At 35.9% G+C, this 19,468-nt stretch overlaps 1 protein-coding gene across 10 annotated transcripts in view; it reads left to right on the forward strand.

Moving 5' to 3' along the window:
* Positions 1-1,931: 1,931 nt before the first annotated feature.
* The window catches only part of LOC121314708 (leucine-rich repeat flightless-interacting protein 2-like), a 69,468-nt gene continuing 51,931 nt past the window's right edge, over positions 1,932-19,468 (forward strand). For 7 of the 10 annotated variants that reach the window (XM_041248260.1, XM_041248258.1, XM_041248255.1 and 4 more), the window contains exons 1-2: positions 1,933-2,293; positions 4,730-4,896. In XM_041248260.1, the coding sequence (XP_041104194.1) occupies positions 4,807-4,896 (90 nt within the window). In that variant the 5' untranslated portion in view covers positions 1,933-2,293; positions 4,730-4,806. Of the gene's footprint in view, positions 2,294-4,729; positions 4,897-19,468 lie in introns of all 10 variants that reach the window. The other 3 variants (XM_041248263.1, XM_041248259.1, XM_041248265.1) reach the window with 2 other exon arrangements.

A 19,468-nucleotide genomic window follows, 5' to 3' on the forward strand; every position in this document is an offset into this window, starting at 1 on the left:
TAAAACGCTGCAACAACGATATTACTAGTACTTCGATGTAACGTATTAGTACTAAAACACAAACTAAAAAAAAACTAAAAAAACATCAGAACAAAGCACAACAAACATTACGTTTTAACATGTACTCTGTATGTTTAACACCCCTGCTTTATGTAATAACTTTGGGAAAGCTCTTCCGTCGTTTGCCATGCTCTCTGAGAGGTGTCTGTTCATTATTTTTCATTATTAAAAAAAGAAAAGAAAAAAGAAAGAAAAGTTAGCACAATTAAGCACTTTTCACAGCGGGAATAGGTACTCCATGGGTAGGTTTATGATGTTGACCAGACGATGAATTGCATAGCTTCCATAACTTATAATACAATATCTATAAACTTACCCGGCGGTGAAAGTACAGTACTGCTCGGTAATATTTTCGCCATCGATCTCGATCAACAAAGTGTGCGGCTTCTCGCTCTTAACGCTCCTCTGTCTGATATTCTCGATTGCAGAGATTTTGACATCATGGATGTACCCCTCAACAGCGCATTGAAGCCTCTTTTGTCGACTTCGGGACGAGATTGTGTCAGTTTTCCAAAAGGACACTCTAGCATTTTGTTTTAATTCGCAAAGCCGAACACTTTTAACTTGGCGCGGTAGTCATTTATTATTATTTTGTTAAATCTTAGTAGCTTGTCCGAATCACCTACAGTATATACGGCGTGAAAAGTGGGAGGGGCTAAAGTCGGATTTGCAATCATAGAAATAGATACTTTTAAAGACATTTAGTCTGTATCATAATGCATTTGCTACATGTTTGCTTATCAAGTTGGAAAAAAAAAAAAAACATCCGAAAATATTTGCAGTAGGACTAGATTGTGTTCCTCTGTATACATATATTTGACCAAAAGAGGTCGCTGTTGCTAGAAAGAAACCTGGGTATGTGTACTGTAAGAAAACATTGGACAGACAGAGCACGTATTTTACAATTCAGATGGCACATTTTTGGTCGATTAAAAGCACAAATAAAACCAAACAAAAAATACTCTTCAAATGTGCATTGTGGGACATAGGCTCTTATTCTTGGCATTTCTTACCAGCAGTCGTTCATATTCTGCCAGTAAGAAACAGCAACAAGACCCCTAGTTTAACATTACGGGTAAAGAAAAATCCATATTTATATTTTATTTGCTAAAGATTAGAGAACGAAAATGCAGTAATAATAATAATAATAACAATTATATATTATTATTATAAATAATAAAAAATATCGCGGAAGTATCACCTTGTCCAACAGTGCTTTTCGCGAAATGTCTCCATTGTGACACTTGACACGTAATATACGTCAGTGACTTGTTATACAATCAGTCTTACACAAGTCACCTTTTGGTGACAGCGCCGTCGCATAGTCGACGGTCATTTTTATGTATATTTATGTATTGTTATATGACTGGTTGGTGTTATTAATAATTATTATATATAATAATATAATAATAATTAATAATATTATTAATTATATTATATTATAATATTAGACGATTAATAATAATAATAAACCTGACAGGGAGTGCGTGTACATGTTTAATTAATCCTAAACATTTGTTTGCACACATGTACCCTATATATATATATATATATATATATATATATATATATATATATATATAGATATAATATATCTATATATTTTTGACCTAGTTACAATGCACCGGTACCCGGAGATTTTTTTTTTTTTTTTTTTTTTTTTCAGTACAGTAATGTCTAAATCATGTACAAAGCACTGTCTGTTGAGGAATTAGCTGGTTGATTCAGTCCTTTTCAGTTGCAATAGTTTACCTGTTAGATATTAATTGCTACAATCAAATGATCAAGGAAAGTTCGGTGCTTTTATTAGGAGAATGACAAGATCCCTTTGCGGTTGTCTCCACCCCTGCCGCCAACATCCGGGCACTGTGGCGTCACCGCCCCCGCCACCCCCGAGAAGCTGGCGAACGAGGAAGACAAGGCAGGCTGCAGGAGGCAGAGCAGTATACTGACAGAAAGAAGAAAATATTCACCGTAGCACAACGGCGGAGAAGGAAAAAAAAACTGGAACAACGTTTAGAAAAGCATTTACTGTACCGTACACAAAGAAGCGTAGAGTATTGAGGAAAACGGCACTGGCGGGGTAGCGGCTGTCAGGTTGTGCTGTCACTCTGGAAACGGAGGTTAAATTTCACTGTACATAAAAGGGTTTGGCCTTATTTCCAAATTGGAGTCACTTTTCTATTTCACTGGGTGGCTGCGGGCTGAACCAACCCACTGGACTCTAAAGAAGGTAAGGGTTTTGGAATAATACAACTAAACACAATACGGTACATGTCTTTCTCTGCTAAGAAAAATGTGCCAAACACACAAATGTATTCACTTTTTGTTATTATGGCTCCCGCTGCGCCAAAACCACAGGAGTGTCATGGGAAACAATCGAGCTATATCTCATTTCAATTTAGGTAGGCTGCTGTTTAAGCGTAATGGTTGGTTATTTTTGAATCTTGAAGCGAGATTCTAGTTTTCTGTACACGTGGGATCTGTGGTTTTGTTTAGAATGTTAATGTTGTGTGATTCCATACAATCTCAAGCCACGATTAGCTCAGTAGTAACTCCCATATTAATTATTATTAAGTAGGTGAGGTTATGTTAAATAAGTGGGTTCTTCTGATCAACAAAATCTGAAAAACGAAAAAAAAAAAAAAAAACTTAGACTGTGTCTAGTCGCTGGGTGTAGGTAATATAATAAACATTTTAGTCGCCAAGCTTTTATTTGGGAAATATTGCTCTCCATGTAACATGTTGACTCACAGACATTACATTGACACTGGCTAATGGTCTGAATCAGTTTGCTGAAAGTGAAAGAAGACACGTCTATATGTGCAGCTGTAGTTGTTTGATATATAGGCCTACTCTTTTATAAAGTAATGAAAACTGTGTGGATTACTTTTACATTTGAGGCGTACAGTGTCCCTGACAAGTTCAGTTTATGACTGTTTAATAACTTCCGAGTCCAGAAATGTTATTTCAACTCAGTCGAAATACCCTGATGAGATCTGTTGGAGGACATAACATTAATTAAAAGTTGCCTTAATTATATAACATAATTCACAGTTGTCTAGTACAGTTTTAAAATAAATCTTACTTAAGTTGTAGTGAGCTTTTTACGTCGAATCTTAATGTTAGTCTTAAAACGTACACGGGCACCTTCCGTTTATGTAGGTGTGTCTGCCTGGAATTAACAGTGCTCTATACACGGATGTAAGAATTCTACACCTTTCCACAATATAGTTCTGTTTGTTTGTTTGTTTTTAGCTATTTACTTTATGATTGTTGTTCTTAAAAACAAAACAAAAAAAAAAAAAAAAAAAAAACTTTCAGTTTTGAATTATAGTGGTAGGATACAGTATTACAGACAAATTAAGTTCATGTTTGTTTCTATGACAATTTATAAATTACACTGCATAAATAACACAGATTTATACTGTAAATAAGTGTTTCTCGCTCTACTTTGCTTAGAAAGTAAAAGTACAAGGTTTATTTTGTAACATGATGATACTACTGGAAACATACATGTTTTCCAACCTAATCGAATATTTGCTTGACTTCTGAACGAATATTTGAACGTGAATATATAACATTATATATCATTTTTTTATTCTAGCACCAGTAAAGTTAAGCATTCTTTGACTGGATGAGAGGTATCTACTAAAATTAGAAAAAAAATGTATTTAAAAATGTGTATGTCCGTAGAAGTGTTTTCTATTGTTTCCTACAGTAAATTGGTATAGGATGGTGCATAGTTTAACTGTCAAGATAATAGTTAAAGTTTGGTCTTGCCTTCCCTATTCCAGCCTTGTATCTGTCTCTACCATGTAATAATAAGCGCTGCATGTAGCAACCATCAGCACTCACCAGTCAGCAAAATTTAGCAGTTAGTTTGAAATAGGCAGGCTTTACTTACACTTAATATAAGTTACCTGATCAGGCCTTCCTTTCTGTGCACAAATTAAATTGCTAGTGTGTTGTTTTTTTTCTTCTGCATCTGTATAAATAACAATCACATACAGCAATACAGAAATATAAACAGAAGTATAATTTTTTTTTGCAATGTATCGGTGGAATTTTTTTGTGTGAAATTCAGAACTGTATACTGTAATACAGAAGTAACAGCAATAATGTAATTAAAGAAATTCTTAATTAACCTCATGAGTAGTTTATTTGAAGCTTTATATTAACTTTAACTTGGTTTATAGTGCTTTGTGAAATGGTCAAACATGGTTAGTTAAATAATTCAATATCATTTGGCATTCCATGACAATTGGTTAATAAAATAGATTTAAAATATCTGACATACAGTATTGATTGATTGAATTATTTCATAATATTCACTGATTTTTTTTAAAGCTGCTACACTGTTATTGGTTATGTGGTATAGATATAATTAATAATAATGTTGGCAATAAGTCAGATTTTGCTTGCTGACAAAGTGCATAGTGTTAAAATTAAAATGAATCAATTTAGTCACTGAAATTTTAAAAATGTGCTCTCAATAAAAACTGCACCTGCTTCCACATTTCTGTGCTTGTATGGTATTTTGCTGATTGTTTACATTATCCGAGGTTTCTCTTAAGCCTTGTTTAAGTAAACAATTTCCAAAGGGAAAAAGTGCTTAACTGTTTAATGCCAGTGGATTTGATTAATTTTACATTTTCTGCATTTACAGCTCTGACGTTTTGTGGACAAAGATTTTCTGCTTGTTGCTGGACTGCAAGAAAGATAAACCAAAAGTGAGCAAAGGAAATGGGGACACCTGGATCTGGAAGGAAACGTGCTCCTATTAAAGACAGATTCTCAGCAGAGGATGAGGCCTTGGGTAGCATTGCCCGGGAGGTGAGTAAAACGCATGTTTCCTGTTTTCTTAATGTACATTTTCATATATTCCTGCTGTTGCTAGACAATATCTATAAATTAAGTCCACCATGAAGAGTCTGAAGGTCTCTGCCTACCCACCAGGGACCTATAGTTCACAAATCGCAAAACCAAAACACAATTCAGCACAATTGTTATGATGGGAGGCTCAGGTACTATGCCTTAAGATGCTATTGAAATTCAGAAAAGCGGAGGTGTGTGCCTAGCAAATCAGACATAAAAAACTTTGAATCATTATCTTGGTTTATTATTTTACTAATAAATACCTCTACAGTGGAATTGATAACCCTGTTTAATCCATGTTTATCTTAGTAACAAATAGTCAACTGGTGTGGTATACAGAACATTTATATAGAAACTGATAGTAATTTAGTTTTCAATTTAAATGATAAACACGGAAAGCATTGTGGTTATCACTTTCATTGTGGTTGTGAACTTGCCTTATTACCACATGTAAAGTATGGATGTGCTCATTTACCAAAGCTTCATAAATGCGGTATGTGTAAAATGCCGTTCACAGTGTGTGTCTCATATCGATAGATAGATATAGATAGATCGATCTATCTATCTATCTATCTATCTATCTATCTATCTATCTATCTATCTATATATATATATATATATATATATATATATATATATATATATATATATATATATATATAGAGAGAGAGAGAGAGAGAGAGAGAGAGAGAGATCTCTATATCTCCTGTCCCCTGTTAAAGTATATAAAAATGAAAGATTCCTCATTTTGTTTCTTGGCTCTACAAGGCATTGTTTGAAGCACTTCTGCGCACTTTGAGCACATTTTTACAGAATAGCAAAATGCATACTTTCTTTTATCCCAGTTATTCTAATCCTGGCTCAAGGTTGGATCACAGACCTCACTCCCATTGAGGAGAAATGGGCAGAATAACACAATCAAATAGTTTGTTCCAGATTGTGACCAGTGGATTGATGATATAGAATTTGGTCTTTATGACGTGGAATGCCCGCAGTGCTTTTTCTTGCAGACCGTACTGCTTGTTTAAAGCTTCCTAGTGCTATTCCTAGGTAAGTGTAGCTGGTTGTGCGCTCTAGTAGTACCCCACTGAAATAAACTGTATATTTTTTGCTGTTAATTTTGGTTTTCAACCCTAACTCTGCATCCACCCTCCACCTACAAGGAGTGGAAGAGGCAAAGCAAGGGGCAAGTTGCATGTTTTAACACTGCATTCATATGTGGGCACTGCTTAGGCAGGTCTAGTAGGAGGCCAATTACATAAGTGGCACCAACAGCATACTGTATTCCACTGCCATGGTCAGTCTAGTGTGGTTTCCCCATGTTTGATGTACTGTCAGTTTATTGGATGGGAATGGGGAGCTGCATACAAGGCAACATGAGGGGAAGTGGATATGTATGCCCAATCGTGAAACAACGGTGCATGACAGGAGGACTGCCAGCAGTGCTGTAACATGGATATATAAGATGTCTTAGCATAACAGTCTGTTCTGTGGAATTACAGATGTTCAATGGCATAACAGTCTTTTATAGGGGAGGAGCGGGTGTAGGCATTCACAGTAACATCAAGAGGGGGAGAGGAGCCCTTAAAAAACAGGATACTCATGCGACAGATGCGTGACACAATGATATGGCCACCAGCGAAATGAAATCCACTGTTTAGAAACTGAGTTTACATGGTCAAGTGGAATGTGCTGTGTCATGACCGTTTAAGAGGGCTGCACCAATAACACGAGCAGGCAAGCGTTTTGCAGGTTCGTATTGGATGAGCAATTTTGCCAAACTTTGCATTGTTTTGAGATGTTTTGTTGTTTTAAATGTACATCTAATTTGTAATACAGAAAGCTCACATATTAAAAAATACATTAATAATAGCGTAAGTAATGAACCGCTGAAGCATGCGCATGTCTCAGAATAATGCAAAACGGATGGCCAATGGTGCTTATGCAACACATAAATAATATAGCTACCCCTGTGACTATGAAGGGGAGTTATTTTGATTTATTTATTTAAATTGCACCTATCTTTTTAAAAACGTGTAATTACTTTCAGCATTGCTCTAAAACTGTTTCAGTTAGCATATACTGTTTGTGTGTCATTATAATTACATTAGAAGTGATTCTCAAACTTTTTTTTTCGTGGACCGCTTGAAAATTATGAGGGGGTCTCGATGGACCACTCAATTTAACTTTTTTTTTTTTTTTCAAATCAAAGCAGAAAACCTTCCAATATTGGAAATGCGCTGGAGTCATCTATCTTTACGCGACTTGCAGTCAAGTTTCTTGATCATTGCACTTATTTTGTCTTGCACTTCCAATAGTCACTGAAACTCCCTGCAGCACTACGTTCAGCTTATAGGCATGTGAACATATTGGAGAGAAGTGAATTGCGAGAGCCAGGATGTTCAAAACAGCTTGTGACTTGGAATGCACGGTCTGTTAGAAATAGCTGTATTTCTGAACGTAGCTCGTAGCTGAACGAGTACGTACTTTGCCTCTTGACAACCACCGTACTTCTGTATGAAGAAGTTGTTGGACATGGGCACTACTCATTGCATTGAACAGTACACTAAACATTTGAGAATTCATAGGTTGTGCTTTTTATGAAATTAAGTCTTCACAGCAGAGTCCAAAACAACCTTCATTTCCAGTGGCATTTTCTTGACAGCTAGTGCCACTCGATGAATGCTACAGTGCACCCATTTTGCATTAGATGCCACTTCGTGGATATGAGCTACTATCCCACTATGTCTTCCCGTCATTGCTCATGCACCATCAGTACACACTGTGACACAACATTGCCAGTCAACACCGCGTTCCTTCACAAACTCATCTAATAACTGAGAAATATGTTCAGCGGTTGTTGTGAACGACAAAACAAAATATCTTCCAGTACTTTCCCTTCTCACTCATACCTGATGTATACAAGAAGATTTGCGACATCAGTGGTCTCATCCAGTTGCAATGCAAAATACCTACTGCTGTTCACATGTTTTACAATAATGTTTTTAAAACATTCTTTGAAAGCAGCATGTTTTGTCTCCAAATAACGCTGGAGATTTACAGGCTTCAAACTTTTGTTAGCCTGCACTTCGTAGCATAACACACATTGCAGCCTTGGTTCATCTTGTTCACCAGTTCATGTGAAGCCCAAAATGAGTCGTATTTTCTCACCGTTTTTACTGGTACTTCCACTCATACTGGTACCTGCACACACGGACCTGCACTCAAATCCTCCACAGATGTGTGTCCGCTTGTTGTAGTCGCCTGTTCGATTTCTGACTTTTCACTGCTGTCACTATCATCACTGTCCTTATTTGTTTTCTCTTTCAAAGATCCTGTTTTCAGAAATCGATTTCTGGAGGTTGAATGACTGCTACTAGCCACTCATACTGGTACCTGCACTCAAATCCTCCACAGATGTGTGTCCGCTTGTTGTAGTCGCCTGTTCGATTTCTGGCTTTTCACTGCTGTCACTATCATCACTGTCCTTTGTTTTCTCTTTCAAAGATAACGCACTGGATTCTGGTACAGTACTTTCCACGTGACAATGATGGAAATAGTCATTTGAGCACAGAATCAGTTATGCTACGAGAATATGTGTAATAAAGTTAATAGTATCGAATAGTAGTTGTAGTATTGATTCCAACACTATATGTTACAGTAGTTCTCATAGTATACTTAATCATCAACTGTCAGTATGTAAAATTCTGTACTATATAGGATCTATAAACTCACTGCTGCTTCCTTTCCATAATTGTGCTACCTTTCCGCGGACCACCTGAATGGAGCTTGCGGACCAGTTTGAGAACCTCTCCAATATAGCAAAGTCACTTTATAAAAGTACTCTCCAAACTAATCCAATTATTTTTTCTGCTACATGTTTGCAGTGTTAAATAAAGACAAAGTGACAGCAGAAATCGGCAGAAGGGCCTGCTGTTTTTGATCCTTGAAGAACAATGAAAAGCTGCATAGTTTAAGAATAGGGTGTGAACTTCAGAGTTCCAGATTTGTTATTGTTCATTGCGTTTGTGTCTAACACTTTTACTTATCTCTTACTTATGTGTTATACGCAATTTAATTATTTGTTTGACGATTGTTTCATAATAAATCATGTTTACGATTATCTGAAATTGTTTGTTTGTGTGTGTATAGTGTGTTTTCATTACTGTGAATTTATCTCTTGGCGCAAGTGCATATACAATGGTTAAATAATACTTTAATGTGTGGTGCTTGCCTACGAGATTTCGAGTAGACGAAATTGAATTTACTGTTTGGGAAATCCCTACACTATTAATTGAAAACAGTGCAATGATACAAATAAAATATAATGTCCCAATAATGGTCAGAATATATAATGTATATAACTGTTGTTCAGAGGCAGAGAGCTGGTTTAAAAAAGTCACTGATCTTGCTCAGTCTTTTAATTCTCGTAACTGCTGTTCATATTCAGACTGCCAGACTAAGAGTCTTAAGTCTGATTTCTGCTCACTTGTCACAGGTTTCAGTAACTACAGTATAATACTGTCCGTTGGCTTGCACTATATTGTACACACTTGAATTGAATTAAATTAAATGATGACTGTCCGCTTCCGCATAGACCAGATGATTTCTGCAATAATACATTTTGGTAATGTACTGTATTAAACCGCATAGATTATCTAAACACAAGTTATTGACACATGCATTAACGGGAGTCTACTGTATTGGGTTTGTTGTATATTAATATAAAATAAACTTGATTATACTGTGTTTGTATTTTTAGCAGTATTAGCAATTCAGCGTACGACAATGTCGTGTTCTGGAAATTGATCGATATTGGTGCCCATCCCTAATTATATGTAGATATTAAGGGTGCACCAATAATCGGTAGCCTATTGGTGTGATACTGATATAAAGAAAAAAACACAATTGCTGATCAGCAGTTTTTGTTATTTTAGCTGACAGCGTGTACCGATATTCATGCTTGAATTTCTTCCAGCACAGAATTTAATGTTTGGTCTGGCATCTTTACTACACTAGTGACACAAGAACACTGTGATTAACCTGCAGTATAAGTCTGAAAAGAGCAGTGTTTGGATTTTTTTTTTTGTGTGTGTCTGAAGACAATAGGATGGCTGAGTTGTGTGCAGCAGAACAGACTTGGTGCTCCATTAAATCCAACGATGAACTGTGAGTAGAATGTTATTGTGATACTTTTTTTTTTAAAAAGCTCTGTTCTTTGAATATTTAAGACTCTTGAAGTGCTCGCCTGCCCTGTGTTGCTCAGTGCTCTCTGCGTGCGTCTAGACAGCAAAACAAGCCCTCTTAAGGGCTATTCATAGTCTGGCACACAAACAGTGTGCGTTTTTTCATTCTTCCACACTCTTTATGTGATGCATGTAACAAACTCTTTGTTGGTTTGTTTATAGTTTAGCGCGTTCTGCATAACAAAACATTCCCAACGAAGTAGAGGGAATTTGTTTATTGCTGGTTGTGGCAAAGTGCCCGCCCCTGTGTATATTTTGTGTTGTGTTGTGTGTTAATGTTGGTTTATAGTCATTGGTACACAGGATATAAACGGGTCTGTGTAACACAAGTGTTTAAAATGTATATCTGTATTTAGACACGAAGATTGCACAGCACTTCACGTGCGAGTAAAAAGTAATAATATGTGAGCATGGGGAATTGCACTTTATTAATTCACGTGCAATTGTACCGAGACTCCAGTTGAATGATTGATTAGTAGTCGAGTCTCGGTACAGCTGCGTAAGAGCAGCATGTTTTCACCCACTCGGGGTTGTGTGTTTGGTGAGAACGGGATTGGTTAAAGATCTGGTGTTTTGAGACGGTCTTTTTGTTTTGGTAAGTGCCGTGTAATAATTTTTGTATGTTACAGCCATTTATTTTCTGTCTGTTCTGTTCACTCATTAAATGCTGAGCGTGCCATTCGCTCAGCTCCACCAAACTCCATCTCTCTCTGTTGTTTATTTCCTGGCTCTGGTCTTTTTCTTTGTGGCGAGGTATATGAAAAAAAGGAAGAGGCGGTGGTGGTGAGTGCCGTGTCCTAGTGAAGGAAATGCGTATTATAGATGTGGTAAAACATTTACAATATTTCAGATTGTCTACCAGTAGATTTGACAATCTACTTAATTGCATCGAGCCCCGTATCCAGCATCCACTACATGACACCCTACCAATTTCACCTACTGTTCACTCACAACAAATTAGCAATAGTTACTGAAAGACAGTTAAAATGAAACCTGTCAAGCCATATGGCATGCTCTAGAAAAGGAATTTGCCTTCTTACTTACTCGCGGAAGGATACTGCACAAGAGTTCTGGATGTACTGGAACTATCCTATGTGTTTTAGGTGCCATTGATGGAAAACACATGAAGCACCTCCAAACTCTGACTTTTATAATTATAAAGGCACTCATTCAATAGGGTTGCTGGCCGAGAGTGACAGTGGGATCTTTACTGCATTAAAATTTGGGTGAAGATTATCAGATGGTAAACTGGAAATACCAGAACCAGATTACATGCCAGGGAGCAGTACCAGAAGTCCCTATGTATTTCTTGGTGATGAGGCTTTATCTCTCATAACCAATCTAACGAGACCATATCAAGGTAAGAGTATTGCAATTATTGTTGTGTATGTTCTACAGTGAAAAACAGTAACCATAAAGTGAAATAGTAAAATATTAGCGTGATAAAGAAATAATAAATTAGTCACACATACATATATAGTAAGTAAAACCATATTATTTGCAGGAACTAATCTTTCTGACGATGGACAAATGTACAACTATCTTCAGAGGTCGCTGAATTGTGGGAATGCCTTTGGCATTCTGGCAGCTAGATGGAGAATATTTTCCTGTCCAATTGAAGCAAGACCAGACAATGTGGTGCACATTGTAAAAGCATGCATAGCTTTGCACAACTACTTGAGTCAGATGCAGCGAATTCACCCACAGTGAGATATATTCCACCATCATATGTTGACCATAATAGAGGGTGTGGGAAATTGCAGCATGGAGAATGGAAGTGGCAGGGTACAGGTGGTGGCAACCTGCACTGCATCGAGCGTTTGTCAAGTAACATGGCATCACAAGCCACTGTTACAAATAATTTTAAAGACTTCTTTCAAACACCAGTGGGAGAGGTGCCATGGCAAGACACAGTGATTCAGAGGGGTTTGCAGCAACAATGAAATGCTTGTATAATAACAAAAAAACTTGAGATGAATCACTTCTACTTAACAGTAATTTTATTTTCAACAATATGTACACAGATTTTGTTTTAGTAAAACGGGCATTGCCATTTTTGTTTCATGTATACTTGCATTGTAACAAGAAAACCAAATATACAAAAATTGCTAATTAACATAAACATATGAAAAGTCCTGCATTTCAGAATCTTTGTCTCTGTGTTAAAGAAATCAAATCTGTACTTGTGTGCAGTGCGGTAACAATATTATACCCAACACACCAAATAATATAATTTTGTAAGTGAACGTCAGCAAGTGGCAGCATTTCCGTTACAGTGATTTGTGTAAGGATTCATCTCAAGTTTTCTTTGTTATTATGCAAGTGTTTCATTGTTGCTGCAGAAATTGAAATTATTGTGCCATCTTTTTTCTTAAATTCAAGTTTGACTGAATTTTATATTTTTTACTTTTTTTTGATTAAGTGAACAATTTAAGATGCATTTTAAGCACTGTATGCTATGCCTACAAAAAAAAAGTCGTTGTAGTTGACATTGCATAGGCTATATTTCTTTTCTGCTGTACGGTATATTTAATATAAATTATAATACGCAATGTTTGACAGCAAGTGGCTATAAAAGTTAATGTCACATTTTTTTCAACAGAAGTTTTTGCTAATACATATGCAAAATGTTATTTTTGTGTAACTGTTGTAAAACAAATGTATAAATTGCTGTCAAGCACCCAATATAATGCTATGTTATTCTTTGTATTAATTTTCTGAAGTATATGCAACAAGTATACAATACCTGTTCATTTTTGTCATAAGTACAAATAAACAATATCTGTTAATTTAACATTTATAATTATAAAACAGTTTAAATGTAGACCGTATGTCTTGTTCTAGTAGTTTACAGTAGCCTACCTGCAGTCTCCTATTATTGGTATCGGCAGATAATTATCCGCACTGATCAAGAAAATCTTTATCAGTGCACTCCTAATATATACAGAAAACAGTAACTCTTCACTTTTAGGAGGACATTTTGTTTATTTTAGTTATTATTTATTCATGTTATCATGTATCAGCAGTACCTTTATGCCTATAAGCTACTGCATATGCATTTAGTGAGGATAATAAAGTACCCTGTGAAGGTGAAACATTTTAATACATTGTTTTGCTTGTGTCATAATCTGGAAATACTGGTTAGGCTTGTCTGCTTATAGACAACAAGCATGGGGGAGAGTCTACTCACTGATAGTTAAAAAAAGAAAAAAACATGTTGATATATATATATATCTATATGTATACTTATATATATATATATATATAAAATTAATTCTAGCTCTGACCTGCATAAGAAATGCATTCCTTTTCTTGTCTTTGTAGCAAATCATGACAAACTACTGTATAATTAGGGCTTCTGTTTTTTGTTTTTACAGATTTCATTTTTCGGCACTTATTTTTAGCTATTTAAGTTTTTTGCTTTTTTTTTTCGGGGCTTTCAATTTTTAAACCCTGAAATTATTGTTTTCGGTTACTTTAAAAAGTGCTTGGCTGTTTTTTTTTCTGTCACAATATGTAAAGTAACTCAACAGTACTTGCACACTTAAGGTGTACCTTTTTTTCCTTTGCTCTCTTCCACAATGAAATCTTATGGTCACATTCTTCAGTTTTTTTTTTTTTTTTTTTTTTTTTTTTTTTTTTTGTGTGTCTAGGCATTTCTTTTACATTTCGACACAATTTCCAATTCTGTTTTAAATTCTCCCTAACTGTAATAAAGCTTTAAATCGCACGGTCAAGCCTTCTAATTGTAATCTTGTTTTAAATCTTGCAAGCGAAGTCTCCAATAGAAATGTACGAATTTGCTGCCACTCAGTAGTTGGGGCGGGTTTAAAGCAGGGGTGTCAAACTCGTTTCGTTTGGAGGGCCTGATCAGATACCATGACGCTTGGCACGGGCCGGGTGACAGTTATAAAAATACAAAGACGAACCCAAAACCTTTGCACAAATTGTCACGTTGCTGTGATTGCTGTGAATTGCCGACCTCGTGGGTGAGACAGCGGTGCATCAGCTGTTCCGAGTAGACGACACCAGTTATACCAGAATAAGGTTCTATGGTGACAAGTGTCATTGTGTCTTTATTCATGAAGAGAAAGGTGGAACGAGAGTGCTGTGTGTTTCAAGAGAAATGGGGAATTTCATATGTGCTTTATTTGTAAGCAACATGTCTGTGTTGAAATAATACAACATTAAAAGACACTGTGAAGCAAACCATGGCAAGAAATATGATACATATACAGGAATGGTACGTGAAGATAAATACTCTGAATTAGCACAGCCATTGAAAAAGCAGCAATTGATGTTTGCTAATGCTTGTAGCATAAGTGATGCTGCTGTTAAGGCAAGATATGTGATTGCTCACAAAATAGCTGTTTCTTCAAAACCATTTTCTGATGGAGAGTTTTTGAAGATATTCTGCTGAAATAGTATCTTGAAGCAACAATCTTTCTCCATCAACTTAACTTGATACTCAAGATATCCACAGCCCAGTCATTTGATCCGGAGGTTGATTCGCTGGTTGAAGCAAAGGTTCCAGGTATCGGGAGCAGCAGTAGCAGTCACTAATGTTCTTTGTCTTTATCTTTTTGGTGAGTGCTAAATACTTTCCGTATCTATTTATATTAATATTTATTTTTTGTTGCAAAATAGAAAGCTATTGTATTTAGCAAATAGAGTGAACAGCAACGCTCGGACTGATCTTAGCTGACAGTCAGAGTGCACCAGGAGAGTGCCCCCCGCAACACTATTTACGGTGTATAAAATCTCACGCAGATAAAAATAATTTCTCATGAACACAGACATTTTTGTTTTTGCCTTCTGAATACATATGAAAAAACCATTAGTTATTTTATGGTTGTTTTTTTTTTTTTTTTTTTTTTTTTAAAAACCTGTATTCTAGTTAATAAAAAAAAATGATATTCCGTGGACCGGATCTGTCCTGCGGGCCGTATGTTTGACACCCTTGGTTTAAAGTATTCAGAACAAATCAATGATAGATACAAGTCAGGATGGAGAGACATTGCCCAACTGCACCTTCTGAAAGGAAAGGGGTGAATTTAGTAACCATTTCCAGTGTTTTTCCGGTGTTTACAGTCTATACACAGATTTTATTTTTTTGTTTTCAGGGATGTTTTATCAGTTAAAAATGAAAATTATAAGCCCAAACAATATGCTTAAAAAAACTAACTACCTGAAATTGTGTGTGTTTGTTTTGTTCTCCCACTAGTTATGAAGGCAAATACACATTTTCAAACTATCTGTTCACAAGTTATAGTTTTAAATATTGCAAGCTTTCAAAGAAACATCCAAACCTATACAAAAAAAAAAAAAAAAAAAAAAAACGTAAGCTTTTGTTATGTGCAAGGGTCTTTGATACATATTTTATGCTGCCCATTTTATGGGGTCTCTAAATTTATATTATTGTTTGTAACTACAGGAGAAAAAAGGAATGGTGCATAAGATCATAGTATCTCAGTCTGTAGCAATCATTTTGGCAACCAAATATATTGCATATAAACGTGAAACTAGTATTGTAGAAGCATTATAGAATTACTGTGTTTGTATTCTTGTTTGTTTTTTTAATGCATTTAAGTCTCTATCAGAATCATCGATATAAGCATCCATGACACAGAGCCATGTCTAAGGCTAAGGTGTCTCTTTATAAACAAGCATGATCAGTCAGACAGATGGAAATAAAGGGATTCAGTGACTGAGATATTTAAATGTATTGTAACAGGAACCATTGTGCGAGATCACACAGCACTGGATTTAGCTAAATAAATAGAACTGCTGTGTACTTTATCTCTTCCAAGTTCCTTTGCATAGAAGTAAAATAAAATGATTTGAGGTGGGGAACTATGATAATGGGCAGTCAGGTGTGCATGATGAATTTCATTCTTAAAGATATCCACTGTATAAAAACCAAGCAGCTAAAGTTTTTGATTGTATTAGAACCTAAACTGGTGAATTGTGTTTTTCTGGATTTTTGAAAAAGGACATTTATCTTCTGTCTTTATTGTGTCTTTAAGCTAGATGTATTTGAAAGTTGGTCAACTGTAGTTGAACTATTGGGAGTTTACTTACAAAGAGTATATTTTTAGTATTCATTCCCTTGGTTTTTCATGTATGTGGCTTGGCTTTGATCACCAACACCAGAGTGTCTAAATGGCAGATACTGTATGTCATTTATAATAAAGGCAGATTTTGCTTTTGAGCTAAGAAGGAGAAAAAAAAAGTTGTCTTTTGCTTAAAGTGTTTGCCGTAGGGACACTGGTTTGACCTCCAAATTAAAAATAGAGTAGAATAGATTTAATGTATTCCCAAAAAGTTTTCCTTTTGATATGGACTAGCTTTTAAAATAGATTTAAAAACACTAACTGGTCCAATGCAAGCTGTTGCTTTAAAGAAAAGGTCAAGGGCTGACAAATCAAAGTTATCTTAACTAATGTATTCTTCGTCGTCGTCGTCTTGTTTAGAATTGCTTCGTATTTAATTCCGGGCTGGCATCTTCAGTAAGCAGTCACATGTTTCTGTCTGAAAAAAGGCCCATGCTTGTCTTTTTCAAACAGCTTATATCTCGTAACTATGCCTTGACGTCAGTTTATCCAAAATACTGTAATAAATCACTCCAATTAATGTAGCCTTTACTTTGAGCAAACTGGGTGCTTCGTTGAAACCTGTGAATTGTGAAAAAGATTGCAAAGGCTTTACTACATGTGATAACTTTCTAATCTGTGTTTCTGACGAGCTGTCTGACTCAGTGGGGTGGGGATAGCAAGCAAGTAAACTGGATCACAACAGCCGTCATGAATGTCTGAGTTATAGTGAATCAGAAAGACCCATACCAGTCACTTCCTGTAGCAGTCTTTCCTGATTCGCTGTAATGAACATTGTGCCACTATGCAAATTATTGTTCAAATGCAGCATCGATGCACGGTTAGTTACAAAACTGCCTCTGCGATGTCTCTGCTCCGTCTCTCTCTTTTTGGCAGTTTGGCATTACCTCAGGTCCTCCTCCGTAGCTCACTTGATCAAATCCTTGAAAGTAAACAGTTTAGCTGAAAAGCACTTTTTTAAAACCAAGACTACAGCAACAATGACAACAATCTCCCTACCTTCAAAAGGGTTGTGGGCTCTCAATGTTAAGTGGGAATTACCTTTTGTAATTTTTATTTATCTTGTTCTGTTTGTTTATATTAATCTGCATTGGTTGCGGGTGTACTAGGTGGCATTTTGAAGACAAAAATGGTGAATGTATGGTTTTGTTAAAAGTGAATTAAAGCTGGGAGTGATCATGGTTGCAGTCTACTGTACAGTGTAGCATTCCTATGAATTTTCTGTTTCTGAAACATGTAGGACAAACACCGGGCTCCGAGATGAATGATCGCCTCAGGGCAGTATTATTTGATGCTCCAAAATACTGATTTGCTTCACCTTCACGCACATTTTCCATATCATATAAATCGCAATCAGAGAATTTCATATTTTGTCAACCTTTGACAACTCAGATGGATTTCATGCACAGCTAAGTGTTTCTGCCATTTTTATTGTGCTTGCTGCAGAATAGGAAAGATTGCTCACAGGAAGAGGTCATAATAAATGTATTTATAATTATATCCCTACTGTTGCTTGTCAGCTTTCCAAGAGCCAATCAGGTTATTTATCATCTCTAGTTGATGACTGTTCTGACTGAAAAGTATTGCAATACCTTTGTTGGAACAGCTAAACCATTTGAGTTTTGGTGCAATTCTTCTTGAATGCTCCCCTAATACTGTACAGATCCTAAACCAATAGGACAAGGTATGATTCTAAACACATAAGAAGCTGTGGTATGGTACCAAATTAAATAGATATGTACTGTATCTATACCTGATATTTCCCATGTACTACACTTTGGAACTGGTTTGCTCATAGAAACAGGGCTCACAAATGCCTGAATCTACCAAGTTAAGAGCTAATTTTATTTGAACCCCTAGACCAGTGGTTCCCTACCTTTTTCAAAGTAGGTACTACCTTGGTGTCTGGATTTCCAAAGGACCACTTGTCATGCATTTTTTCATAACAGCATTTTGAAACTAATTTGTACGTGTAGATATAAAAGTACATTTAGAAAGTATTTCTATTGCATAGTGAGATGCCGAGGCTTGAGTCTTCGTTACCAGTTCATCAAGCAATGTTGTAATTTTACGTTTTGGACGTTGCTGATGGGAAAGTTCAGATTTCTTTTGTTTAAAAAAGTATATATTTTTTCACATTCTGAATGCTTTGTAGATAAATGGAGTCTCAATTTTGCATGATTAAGAGTTTTGGGGGATGACTCACTGGGGCTTGGGTTGTCCGGCGATCCAGTAAATGTAAATACCAGTGTTGGTCCCCGCAACCATTCCCTCATGTAGCAAATTAATCTATCCATTTCTAACGCAACGACTCACTTAGTCGCCAATAACTACAGCACACCCGTAAAAAAAGAAAACAGATAAAGGGGAAAAAAGTAGACTATATACTCTTATATAGAATGTGGTTAACCCTGTAAGGACCTAGTGTTTTCCAGTGGGATGCTCCCCCAGGACCAGGTTTTATTTTTGGCTGTAGTGGAGTCTCTTCCTATACAAATTCACCAAAAATCTATTTTTACAGTCTTGGAATTAGTGTCCTTTTGTCCCAGAACATTATAAAGTACTTCAGCAACCATGAAATCTTTTCGCTTTTTTTTTCAGCATGGTATTTTGTTTCTTTTTATTTAATATTTAAATGTTAAGTATTGTTTTTTTTATTGTAATGTATGCATGTATAAAAACTAGGGGTGCAATCAGCAACGTAATTTCATATTTGATTATTGTATAGGCATTTATCAACGATAATCGATGCACTGACGTTTTATTTTTTTAAAGTTTCTTCTTTATTTTGAAAAGATCCATTAACTAAAAACACTTGTGCATAATAATTAAACAAAAAGGCACAACTTACATTCAAATAAGAACACTTCCCATTTATATAAAAGTGTGACAGGCTGGCGAACGGATAGAGGCCCAGAGACGGACTACAGTTCAAAAATAATAATACATTTATTATCAAATCACAAAATAAAAGGGCACAAGCATCAAAACAAATATATTTAAACACAAATAACAAAAAACAAAGCAAAACTTACAAAAAATAAAGGTTTCCAGGCTGGGCACTGCCTTCACTGGATCAGAAATTACAAGAACACAAAACAGCAAACCAAAAAAACCAGCAAGCACAAACACCAGCTAGCTTCCTCCTCTCCCTAATGGGAAGCTGAGGCC

The sequence above is a fragment of the Polyodon spathula genome, chromosome 4 (assembly GCF_017654505.1).
Source record: "Polyodon spathula isolate WHYD16114869_AA chromosome 4, ASM1765450v1, whole genome shotgun sequence".
In the NCBI taxonomy this organism is placed as follows: Eukaryota; Metazoa; Chordata; class Actinopteri; order Acipenseriformes; family Polyodontidae; genus Polyodon; species Polyodon spathula.